This window comes from Coffea arabica, chromosome 2c, assembly GCF_036785885.1.
Source record: "Coffea arabica cultivar ET-39 chromosome 2c, Coffea Arabica ET-39 HiFi, whole genome shotgun sequence".
Lineage (NCBI taxonomy): Eukaryota > Viridiplantae > Streptophyta > Magnoliopsida > Gentianales > Rubiaceae > Coffea > Coffea arabica.
The window spans coordinates 34,094,974-34,108,462 of record NC_092312.1 but is presented as its reverse complement, the minus strand read 5'-3'; the positions used below and the strand labels follow the sequence as shown (position 1 = coordinate 34,108,462).

The following is a 13,489-nucleotide window of genomic DNA, read 5'->3' as shown; positions in this document are numbered from 1 at the left end:
CTTTGTGGAACAATCTCAATTGGTGATTTCTTGCACACGATTTCATGTTGCTCATTAATTATTGATAGTGATTGTCTATCAAGTAGTCATTTTTGGTCACTTATATGTGTCCTTTTTCAACCCACTATACATTTTTCGCCTTTGTTACCAATTATCGAGGTAATTTCTCTATCCCAGAGTTATCATCATACCCTTTGAATTTTTTTCCCTTTGAATTTTTTTCCCACATGCCTTTTCTCTCCCGTTTATACATGTTTACCTCTATCTATTCTTCCCTGTACCGCTCCTGTTTATGCTTCATTTCTTTTTCCTTCTGTGAAAGCCACCCAGTTAGTACCCGTTTCTGTGTTCCTTGCTCTTCATGTTCTTTTTGCTCTTTCGCCCGATGTGACTTCCATCCCGATACTATTCTTTTGTTCTTCGCTGTATTGTTTTAGAGTTCCGCTACATCTCTGTCTTGATCATGTTATCTATAGTTCCGGCAATGAATATTCTATCTATTGCTTTTTTGTCTACGTACTAGCCATTTGTTTTTCGTTTCTGCGTATCATCTGCTTTTCTGCTCATGATTCTTTGTATTCTTTTTCTCAGCTCATCGAACATCCAGGTTTTGCTAATTGCTGAAAGTCACCAAGAGGAACCAGTTTCTTTCCACCACCTTTTGCTAATCACTGAAAGTTACGAAGACAAACTAGTTCTCTTCGACGCTAACTGGTATGCATATAACTCTTACCTATAACTCTTACATCATACGTTTACTTTTTCTGCCCAGTTCCATTGTTAAAAATCAATGCCATCATCTTTTTCTTATTATTTCTTGCTATGCATGTAATCCTTACATAATATATATAATTTTTTGCTAACTTACATGTCAAAATGATATGATCATCCTTTTGTTTCATATTTTTTATTACCCAACTATAACAACTATTGTTTTTATTCATTTTATCGCTTTCCCATATTCATTTTCTGACCATGCCGCGAAAAAGAAAGTACGCTTCGTATGAAGAAATGTGTTTACACAAGAATCATCGTCGTAGGGAAGCTAGGGCATCTATGGTTGACCCAATGGTTCATGCTAAAAATCCACCTAAACCTCAAACTAAAAATATTCTATCCTCCATTGCAATCTTGCTACTTTCTCAGAATCAGCTGTCGGATGCTTCCCAAAACATAAGCCTATCGCTTCTTGTGGTATCCGAAAATGTCCCCAAAACATCTGAGTTAGCTTCAGCAAGTAAGGCACTCCGTTTAGTCGTTCATATATACTTTATCTAACAAACCATTCAATGCACATGTTTTCTTTAAAAAAAAATATATCCACGTCTTGTATGAGAATCTTTGTCTACCAATAATGCAATCTGTTCATCTTCTAACAACCATGTTTGCTGTGATGTTATAAATGGACCAAGTAGTGGGGGTATTTATCCCTTTGTCAGTACTATAATTTTTTCCACTATTCAATATCAGTTTCATGTATATTTGTCTAAATACCTTTGTCCATCTTTTACTCTTTATATCTAGTTCAACAACAAATAGTCTTTGCTAGCTCTCAAATGACCACCAACATGCGAAAACAAAATGCTGGTAAATATGAAAACTCTATCTATTACCTAAGATAGCCAATAAATGTATCTATATCCAGGACATGTAATTTAAGAGTATCCCGTTCTTAGGTCATCAGCAAAAACTAAAAAAAGAAACCAGCGGATTGATAGGATTCCTACTCAACCCTCTGTTTTACCTGTTGTCCAAGATTGTGTTTTCTATGGTCCTAAACGTTTCTATCTTGAGCCACTTGGTTTTTGCTGTGCTTCTGGTCAAATTTGATTAGTTGAGACAGAGATGCCTGCTCAGTTAGTGAAACTGTACACTGCTAATACTCCTGAAGCAATCGAATTTTACCAATGTATCAGAAGCTGTAATAACATATTCGCATTCACGTCTCTGGGAGTTCATTCCGATAAAGAGTTGAATAAGAGAGACAGAGGAATCTATGCATTCAGAGTACAGGACCAAATGTATCACTTTCTCAATCCGCTGGTTCCTATGGATGGCTAGAAACCATCAAATGTGCAGTTATACTATTTCGACACTGTGCATGAAATTGCCAATCAGATGGCCATTTTTAATAAATTTCGAGAAACTATTCTCCAACAACTATAGTAGATTCTCGACCACAATCCGTACGCTGCATTTTTTTCGCAGTTTAAGAGACTTCGAAGACATTTATAACCATAGAGTTTTCTTAAACTCACACCCTTCTCTAGACCAACATGTCTATAACACTCCAACAGTCTTTCAAGTGGCTGCCATATAGACAGAAAATGACCTTAATATAGGAGATTCTTCCCAGCATATACAAGTATATCTAAGGAGTGGTAAACCACAAATTATTAAACATTACTTTGGATGTTATGACACGTTACAATATCCGTTAACTTTTGCAAGAGGTTAGACTGGATGGCATGAAGGTATACAAAGAATTTTGAAAGATCAGCAATCTGTGCCAGATTCCATGACATGTCGCGGCCATGATATGCATATAGGACACTGTTATTCTGCAAAAGAAATAGTTTCAGCTGAGAATGCAGGTAATTTATAAAATATGATATATGTTATGTGTAGTCCTTGCTACGATCTTTTTTTGATTCATATAGTCTATCATACCTCCTAATAAGTTTATTGCCTTGCACCAGTTTTGCAGAAAAAAAGAAAAGAAAAAAAGGACCACGGTCTCTTGTCGCGAATACTGCTGCTACAAATTTCAAATGCATGAAATTGACAAATCCTTATTATTACACTGTGGCAGATTGTTCCAGCAATTCTGCATTTATGCATATGTAAAGATAAAATCAGCAAGGCCACATTTTCATCGAAATAGACAGCGACGAATCAGAGCAGACGTTTACCAAGGAATTTTAGATAGTATTGCAAATGGAGAAACATCTGCATCAAACGTTAGTCGATGAATATATTTGCCTGCTTCTTTTATTGGAGGACCTAGAGATATGACACGAAGATACATGGACGCCATGATGCTGGTTCAACGGTATGGAAAACCTGACATATTCCTAACAATGACCTGTAATCCAGCTTGGCCTGAGATCAAGAAACATCTATATGATCACGATGAAGCACACAATAGACTTGATGTAACAGCAAGAGTATTTCGTGCAAAACTAGAGATGCTTAGAAATGATATTATCAAAAAAAGCCTTTTTGGCAAAGTTGCAGCATACACATACGTTATAGAATTCCAGAAAAGAGGTCTCCCGCATGCACATTTTTTGATAATCCTTGCAAACGGATAGAAATTGGACTCACCCGAAGCTTATGATAGAGTTGTATCTGCAGAATTACCAGATCCAGCTTCTTTTCCGTACCTCCATTCTGTTATAGTTGCTCATATGTTGCATGGACCATGTGGAACAGCTAATAAAAATAGCCCATCTATGAAGCAAAATGGAAAATGCAGATTTGGCTATCCAAAGGAGTTTACTGAATTCACAAGACATAATAAGAATTCATATCCTCTTTACATGTGCCGTCATGATGGAAACACTGTCACAGCTCATCATTTCCAATATGACAATCGTTGGGTTGTTCCCTACAATCCATACTTACTTGCCAAGTATGATTGCCACATCAATGTTGAAGTTTGCTCCACAATTGAAGCTGTTAAATATATTTACAAAGGATACTCAAAGATCCTGTATTAGCTTAATGCAGCAGAGAATGATGGAGCAATTGACGAAATTAAAAATTTTCAATCTGGACGTTAGATATGTGCACCAGAAGCAGCATGGCAAATATTTGCTTTCGATCTCAGTGACGTGAATCCATCTGTCATGGCACTACAGGTACACCTAGAAGGAGAACAATCAATGGTTTTCAATGAGCATGATATTCTTGAAAGAGTTGCAGTGGATGAACGAACATCACAAACTATGCTGACAAAATTTTTTCAAATGAACAATAAAGATGGGCATGCAAAAGACCTCAAATGTCTTTATAAAGACTTTCCTCAACATTTTGTATGGAATGCAACTCACAGAATATGGGAACCAAGACAAAGAAGAAGCACAATTGGCAGACTAACTGCAGTGCATTCAACTCAAGGTGAAAAATACTACTTACGAATGCTACTAATGCATGTCAAAGGGCCTATGTCTTATGAAAGTCTAAAACACATCGGCTCGAGAACAGCTTCAACTTTTAGAGAAGTCGCAGAAATTCTAGGCTTATTAAAGACTGATGATAGTGCAGAACAATGTTTACTTGAAGTTGTATCATTCCAGATGCCTTATACTCTGCGTCACTTATTTGCTCTCATTCTGGTCCATGTAGTACCTCCCAATCCAATATTGCTATGGCAGAAATTTGAACCATACTTGTCTGAAGATATTTTTAAAGACAAGTCTTTATCACCTGAGCAGACAAGACTAAAAGTTCTCCAGCTCATTGACTCTTATCAGCAATATATGGGCAAACATCTTGCCGATTTCAAGATACCTGTCCCTAACACTGATGACTTTTCCATTCAAAGAGACACACAAGAAATAGAAGCTGAGTTGGACATCAAAGTTTCTACTGAGGACATAGCATCAGTTGCTCTTCTCAATGCTCATCAACGATTTGTTTATATTAAAATCATCAATAGCATTGACAATGACATACCAGGAGCTTTTTTTATAGATGGGTCAGGAGGAACAGGCAAAACATTCTTATATAAGGCTTTACTGGCAACTGTGAGGTCTAAAGGTGAAATTGCATTAGCCACAGTATCATGTGGTATTGCTGCTTCTATTCTTCCGGGAGGACGTACAGCCCACTCGCAATTTAAGATTCCAATTGATGAGAATAATGACAGTGGCTGTAATGTTAACAAACAAAGTAACAGTGCAAGATTGATCAAACAAGCCAGACTAATCATCTGGGACGAAGCAACAATGGCCAAAAAATATGCTATTGAGTGCTTTGACAAGCTACTAAGGGATATAATGGACTCAGATACAGTATTTGGTGGCAAGGTTGTCGTATTTGGTGGTGACTTTTGTCAGACAATACCTGTTGTCGTCAAAGGATACAAAGAAGATTACATTTCTGCTAGCTTGGTAAAATCTTATGTTTGGAACCATCTTGAAAAACTCCACCTGGTTGAAAACATGCGTGCATATTTAGATAAACCATTCTCAGAATTTCTTTTGAGTCTTGGTAATGGAACTTTGCCTTGTTTTGATGACTCCAGAATAGTATTGCCACACCATCTCACAATGGCTTTTGTTGATGATCAATCCTCACTTTTTGCTCTGATCAACAGTGTCTTTCCTGACCTCACAGCATTTGGTCTGCACTCATTGCATACAATTAACAGAGCTATACTAACTACTAAAAATGATTTTGTGTATGAGATAAACAATCTCTTGATGACACAGTTTCCTGGCATAGAACACAGATATCTAAGTTATGATGAAACTATAGACCAATCAAAACAAGCAGAGCATGAAGACTTTTTGCATTCATTAGAATCTCGAAGCTTGCCAACGCATGAACTAATTCTAAAAGTCAATAGTCCTATTATATTACTTAGAAACTTGAACCCAAGAGAAGGTTTATGTAACGAAACACGATTAATCTGTCTTGGTGTTGCTCCCAATGTTATCCATGCACTCATTACTGTCGGAAATCATACTGGAAAACAAGTCTTTCTCCCAAAAATTTCGTTACAGTGTTCTAATTCTAACATTTATATAGTACCCTTCAAGAGAACACAATTTCCAATTAGACTTTGTTTTGCAATGACTATTAATAAAACACAAGGGCAAACACTAGACTTCGTCGGCTTGTACTTAAAAGAACCAGTATTTGGTCATGGTCAGCTATATGTTGCTTTATCTAGAGCTAAAACAGCAAATGATGTCAGAGTTTTAGTTAAGCCCTCTCTAGATGAGTAGACTGACACAGTTTCTACAAGAAATATATTATACGATGAAGTCTTATCAATTGCTGGTGTTGTTTGAGTACTGTCTCTCTTTATCTTCTATCATTAACATTTGACTTCAGCTTTATTCAGTTGGCTGTTCTAATACACAAAAACGGCACTCTTCTCTCAGATTATGCCTTTTATATCAATATTTTAGATCCTATTTCATTCACAATAGCATTTTCTTTTTTCAATAATATTGTTATTGCCATACTTTTTCTTGTAGTCATGGATAGCAGATGCATTTTAATAAAAGACTTCTAGGAGAAACAGCGCCAGTGGTTTGCCAAACTTTATGTAATAGAGTTGACAAGAATTTTTAACCTAACTCCAAGAACAAAGGCATATCGATGGCTCTTATTTGCAGATGATCAGGTACATATATAACTGCAACATATATAGTAAACCAATACTTGACTTTTCTATAAATTATATAGCGGGACCATGTTCCATCATCTATTTATATTCCTCTAACGTACAATTTATATTTTGCAGAATGACAAAGTTCAAGGCATTATCTATCAACAACACCTGCCTTATATTGGCAAAATATTCAAGCTTCAGACATCATATTATGTTGGTGGTGCATATATTAGTAAAATTCAAGATTCCCGCCACCAAATGGGTACAACACCTCTTTAGCTAACATTTGACAAAAGGTCATTAAACAACAAGCTGGAACTCCCTTACCAATGTCGTTAGCAATGTATTTTCCGCTTGCTTCGTTCTGGGGCCAGGACCATTATCAAGGAAAAGATAATCAAAGACTTAGTACACAACTCACCTCTCATTAAATTTACTCTATATAAATCATTAGTTTATGTCCTGATTCCATTTTTATTAATACTAACCATTGAACAGACATCATGTGTGCTATCATTCAAGCATTACCCCAAAGAATGACTGGTGGAGCCAAACCATCTGTTATCCAAGAATTCATTGTTCTCAATGAAGAGTAAGCAAAAACACATTTTTATACGCTTTATCTTAGCTAATCATCAACATCCAATGATTTGAACTTCCATTGTATTTCTTTAACTTTCTCAGACAGTGTCCAATTGTCCTCACACTTTGGGAACCTTTTGTGGATAATGAAGGAGCTCAACTTCTTCAAATTGCACATACCTACCCAATTGTTGTCATTTTTAGGCCTATAGTAACTACCTTTTATGGTATATTTTCCAAAATACAAACATTTGTATCTATATTACAAAGCCTACAAATCAAATACTCTAACACAGCTTTCATATCATTACAAGTATCTCTCTAAGGCTAAAGGAAGTACGAATATACTTCTTGATCCTCCATTCCCACAAATCAGCACATTGGCAGGATGGTATGCACACTTCCACACTCAAACTTCCTTCTCCATTACTTACATTTCTATATAAGCATCACTCATATAATACAAATGAATAAATATACCACTATTAATACCATTGCTCAGTACAGGATTGAAGAAAACAAGAAGTACATTGACAAGATAAAAGCACAAAGACTATACCAAAAAGCAAACCAAAAGATCAAGCCTCCACTCGAAAAAGATATTCGACAGATCTCACAAATTCTTGGTGCATACATTTTGGTAAGCTAATAGACTAACTTAATTGCAGACATCAAGCTTACTTTATATTCAAATGCTGTCATTATAAACATCTATCAAACTCATTTTAAATTATATACGACCAGCCAAAAGATTTCTGGATAAAAGGAACAATCCAGATTACAAATTCTCGCCAACACTTCTATACTGCTAGCTGTGCCGACTGTGGTTGTACCACCAATGCACCTATGGACTTTCAATTCTCATGCCACAATTGTAACAAGAGTCAAACAAAACCCATCCCTCAGTAAGTCATTATCCCATTCACCGCCAAAAGAACTCTTATTCATCATACTTACATATATATATATATATATCTGTATATACACGTATATCTATTTATCCATCTAAAAATGCCTCTCTAGACACATAAATGTACAATTATCCATTTTCATATATTAACATGTCATTTTACTATTACACATCTTTGTCTGCATTAATATATTATTTCCCATCTCTAACACACTTCGAAAACCTCTAACACAGGGCCAGACTATTTGTCCAAATATCTGATGATTCAGCTCATTTAGATGCATTTGTCCAAGACAATTATGCAAAAGCATAATTGGGCTCACAGCAACACAAATCTATCAACAAATATCATTCGTGAGAATCACTAAATTACCCAATCCAATTTTTACAGTATTTCACAAATTTATACAATAACCCAAAAAGTTCTCTTCTCTCATTCTCTTCAACAAGGACAAACAATTTCAATTCAAACGATTGATGATAGATTGTTTTCAGAGCCTGTCTTTTGTCAGATAAGAGTAAGCTCCAACCATTCCACTCCACAAGGATTACCAAGATAATTTCTCTCCTCCTATGTCACTGTTTTCCAACAACCTCTCCCTACAATTGAAGCCAACCCACATGAAGAATCATCCATCACCATTGTCACAGGTCCATCCACCACATGTTTGACATATGAAAAACAATCTGCTGAAGCTCCAAGTAACCAAATAGAACCAACACCAACTTCAAAGCTAAGAGATTCTAAAATCACTACCACGGACACCACATCCTCAGCAAGATCTTTTGCTAAATGCAAGCTAGAACTGGAACCTGACAAAGACAGCAAACAACCAAAACAAGGTTAACAATGTAATGCCATATAAAAAATAGCTCTTTTGAACCAACGTTGCATAATCTCTGTTAATGACTTTAGGCCATAGCTTTTGGTACAATCTGTTCTAGATCTTTTGTCTATCTAACTGCAACTTCTGCGAACATGGTTAACAATGTAATGCCATATAAAGAACAGTTCTTTTAAACCAACGTTGCATAATCTCTGTTAATGCCTTTAGACCATATCTTTTCGTACAATCTGTTCCAGATTTTTTGTCTTTCTAACTGCAACTTCTGTGAACATATATAGGTCTATGAGCTATTATACCAACAGCTCTGTCTCTTTTTGACATCAAAACATACCTTGACCAACTGATATAAGATATTTTCATCCATTCTCCCTCTACAACCCGTGAATTCTCAACTAACCTCACCCTTTTAATCATTGATCACAATATATATATGGTCATTATATAAAAAATTTACTCCGAATCTGTAAACTATTTAGTATGCCAAAACAATTTTTCAATCAAAATACTTCATTATCATGTATACCATTATTATATCCTCTCTCCAACATTCCAATACACACAGGCAAAGCACCTATACCACTTCTGTCCACACAAAAATGATATTCTAAAACTCCATTACTATCCTCACACCTGGCAAACAAACTATGAAAACAACTACCTTTCAAAAAGTTGCAAAAAATTAATTAAAAACCATGCTATCAAACCATAATGCATATTAATCATTAGTTATTTGCAAATAAATAAATATTTTGTACAAATATTTAACAATGACTACATTAAAATATATCCAACCTAACACTTAATACTCAAATATTCAACTCCACTAATACTAATATTTTGCTTATGTACACACATATAGACAAAATAGGCATTGAATGTCTAATTAAATCAACAAAAACTAACAAACAAATTAACCATTATCCCAACACTAGTAACATCTTCCTCTATTACCACCCTCTAACATATGCAACAAATTAACAAATGACATTAATATTATCTTCTATACACACAACAAACAAGAAACAAAAACATGCTCCACCTAATAGAAAAGACAAAAAAAACAATATATATATACCCAAAAACATCATCATAGATATTCACATGACCAATGACAAACTACCATGTCAAACAAAACATCACACCACTAACTCAATTATTTCATTTCTAACCAAAAAACACCAATCACATGCACCAATGCATTATTCCCCATATCTAACGTTCATCACTGCACCATATCTAAAATACTCACAAAAATCGAACAAATAACAATAAAAATATTCAACAAACAAAATATCAAATCAAACAAACTCCCAAAGACAGCAACTAAAATATTCATCAGAAACTCATCTTATCATTCAAAAATATTTCAAAAAAATATCCCCACAAACACACAACCACCGCTATAAAACTAGCTTTAGCCCTTTGCAATGCTCATTCATCAAATCTTTCCTACGCGACCATGGACGCCAATCTATCAGGTATCTTTCTGTCTAAGTTCCTATGCCTTCAATAACAATCTATACACAGCATTGCACCAAACACAAAAACTTCCATTATACTTACTCAAAACCCAATCATCCACAGATACCGCTTCCCCTACAAGACATCGAATCGAAGACCCAGCTCCAAAATTATGCTTTGTAATACGACACAACAACGTCTCCAATCCGGTACTCATTCAACCCATATTTATAACTTTCTATGAAAAATACTTCACACAACTACATCACTCTATCTTATTTGCAAAAAATTTCAACATCATTTTTCAATTCCATTCAACAACAAATTCAAACTACAATATTTCTTAAGCATGGACACAGGTAATGGCAAATCCAACTACAAGGACAATATTTCGCACTTGGCTGGAATGCATATATAATCGACAATGCCATACAAAACTATTATCTAATTTTATTTTTATACAATACACAAAACATTTTTGACACAATAATATTCAATGGACACCAATTCCAAAACTATCTACCATGGACAGCTCCTTTCTCAACAACAAACATAAACCCATCTGCTATGAATCCAGGTAAGATTACCTTTTGCTACAAAACTATAAACCATTTTCATAATTAAATCTTTGCTAACAATTTTATCCATCCATCCATTTCAGACCCAACTCAACATCCACCAATACATAGAACCTATTTCTCATCATTAAGCCCAAACTTTCACCAAATGCTGACAAAAAACGTAGCTTTCTACCATTTATACTCCATCAATGACAGACTTCAATTGGTAACTTCACCATCCTTTACTACATTCACAACACACCACCTTTCACAACATAAAACACATTATGTACATCAATGCTATTTCTAATAACTTGTGTAGAAAATTCCCAAACCCCTGAGGCAAGGAATAAATACAAAACGAACACCACTTCTCAAGCTCACTACAAGCTGCAAAACCATTTCAACGAACATAGAAGGCAAATACATCACAAACAACTGGAACGTCTTTATCGACGAGCATGATATGAAATCGGGCCACACTATCGTATTTCTTCCTACCACAAAAGTTGAATATATAGCCCTCATATTCAAAAACACTAACGTAGAAAGAATATATCCTTGGTACCATTGCCACTACACTTGAATAACTACAAAATTCACATATCTATTCACCTATATAACAAACATATTATTTTCCATATACCATACAAAATTGTCCCAATCACACAATAAAATCCATCACCCCCAACACAGGCTGGTAGTGGAGAAAATTGAAGAGTACAAGTATCAAGTGCCTTTTATTGAATGTTGGGAATCAGGCAATGGGCTATGGGAAGTTGCTTAACCAACTAAGACATATGTTTTTTTAATTAATGAAGGTACCTGCACATGTAAGGAATGAGATATGACTGGAATCCCAAGTGTTCATGCATGTGTTGCTATTGTGAATAGTGATCGAGAACCAGCTGATTATGTTGATGATTGGTATACTGTGGAAACCTACAAAAGAGCCTACATGAACCTTATTGTACTTGTTCTAGATCAAAGCAAATGGGTTGACTCTAAATCTGACCTAGTGAGCCCTCCTTTCTAAGAAAAACACCTGGCATGCCAAAAAAGAAAAGAAGAAAGGGGCCTAATGAGAACCAACAATCTAACAAAGTTAGCAAGAGGAGCATTCCAATGCATTGTAGTTATTGTGGTCATTCAGATCACAATGTCAGAGGCTACAAAAATTTCGGATGCTTATATGTAAGGAAATGGAAGCTTAAGAGGAACCAGGTAGTGGTAGTGCCAATTACTTCTTGTTAGTTTCATGATTGAAGGGCCAATTTTTGCATTCTAATCTTATTATCCATTTTCTTGCAGGTTCCAGGTGTTGCTGATAGCAATCCACAAGAAATAGCCACCTCATTTAGAAATTTAGAAGCTAGCAGTTCTAGGGATATTATGGGTGCCAATAGAGGAAGGGGTATTAGTCGAGTTAGAGGCCATGGTAGAGGTGCAAAAAATGGTCTATTATGTGGGATTGGAAATTGGAATGGTGTAGGAATGTCAACTGGATCCACTTTTATTTATCATTCACAAATGGTGAAAATCTCACTTTTATCACATCTATGCTCCAAACCTTATTCATTATGATATCACTAACATTTGTCCTTGTTTAACAGGTTCCCCCATGTATGACACCAACTCAGTTTGCAAATGCGAGTGGATGTGGCGGGACATGGACATTTGGGGCTGCTACGAGAAAGCAACATGTTGTGAAAACCACTGCTGACAGTGCTAGTGAAGTACCAAGTGAAAGTGTATCTAGATCTTTAAGAAGCAACGTAACATCCAACACTAAAAATCAGGTTAGTGTAGATAATTTTCATAGAATTTAGTTTTTGTTACTATCAGGTAATTTGCACTAATAACTAATTCTCAAACTTAAAAATCTACCTTTTAGTTTGCAAAATACAGACCAGATTTGGAGTTCAATTGCTATCCAGCCAAGGGTCCTCAAATGCTTCTCCAAGCCAAGTGGAAAAGTGACTTTCTGGTCATGTTGGACCTGCCCCTAGACGTGTTGTTTATTTTGTCCTATTGGATAATGATATTATGTTGCTTTTTTGCTGGTTGGTTGGTGCCTTTTAAGGTAGCAGAATGACTATTTATCTTTTATTTCAGGACGATTAGACACTTGTTGTAATGATGGTGTTTTTATGGCAAGTAGACTGTGGAAAAACATTTGTTATTGTAAGCATGAAAATGCACCCGGTTGCTAAAATTGATATTTTGAATTAATATGTGTTGACAAATATGTTTTGTACATGAAAAAAGTTCCGTTAGGTCTCTTTTTCAACTAATAATGTCCGGTTTCTAATTCTTTAATCTGTAAGAATTGCTTCAATTTGAAAAAACTCGAATGTTCTTATAATTTGGAAAATTATGAAAAGAAAAGGACCACTAGGGAAATTTTTTTTATAACATATCACTTGAGAAAAAATAGACCTTATAATGGAATAACTATATAATTTTCCTTCTAAGATTGTCTTTGCTCGATGACGTGCAAACAGGTTATGAAATTCCACACTTCGATATCATCATATTTGCAATGTCTTGACAAGGTATTGCGTAAAATAAAAAATTTTGTGAACAATTTAAGAAAATAGAGGAAAGAAAAGCCTTTTAATCCTTGTTTTATACTTAAAGTTAAAGTACGAGGGGTGGGTATTTTTGTCATAAAAGTTTTCACCAAACTTTAGTTAATTAGCAGGATAATTTTTAAATGGGTTAATGGTCAATTATCTATTTTGATTTAACGGATGGAGTTACATAACTAAAAGTTAAC

At 35.2% G+C, this 13,489-nt stretch overlaps 2 protein-coding genes across 2 annotated transcripts; both read left to right on the top strand.

Annotated features, from left to right (window-relative positions):
• The first annotated feature begins 3,011 nt into the window (after positions 1 to 3,011).
• On the top strand, positions 3,012 to 3,722 carry LOC140035626 (uncharacterized). The gene is made up of 2 exons (XM_072076931.1): positions 3,012 to 3,270; positions 3,358 to 3,722. The coding sequence occupies exons 1-2, from the start codon at positions 3,012 to 3,014 to the stop codon at positions 3,720 to 3,722; spliced, it is 624 nt and encodes a 207-aa protein (XP_071933032.1).
• A 129-nt stretch (positions 3,723 to 3,851) lies between these two features.
• Positions 3,852 to 5,957, top strand: LOC140035625 (uncharacterized). The gene has a single exon (XM_072076930.1). The coding sequence runs from the start codon at positions 3,852 to 3,854 to the stop codon at positions 5,955 to 5,957; it is 2,106 nt and encodes a 701-aa protein (XP_071933031.1).
• Positions 5,958 to 13,489: the final 7,532 nt, after the last annotated feature.

What these genes read in the sequence shown, in the direction of transcription:
- LOC140035626 (XM_072076931.1), top strand. Translation starts at nt 3,012, where the DNA reads ATGACACGAAGATACATGGACGCCATGATGCTGGTTCAACGGTATGGA. An exon ending in TATAGAATTCCAGAAAAGAG is followed by an intron (nt 3,271 to 3,357) that starts GTCTCCCGCATG and finishes TTGTATCTGCAG; the next exon opens with AATTACCAGATCCAGCTTCT.
- LOC140035625 (XM_072076930.1), top strand. Translation starts at nt 3,852, where the DNA reads ATGGCACTACAGGTACACCTAGAAGGAGAACAATCAATGGTTTTCAAT.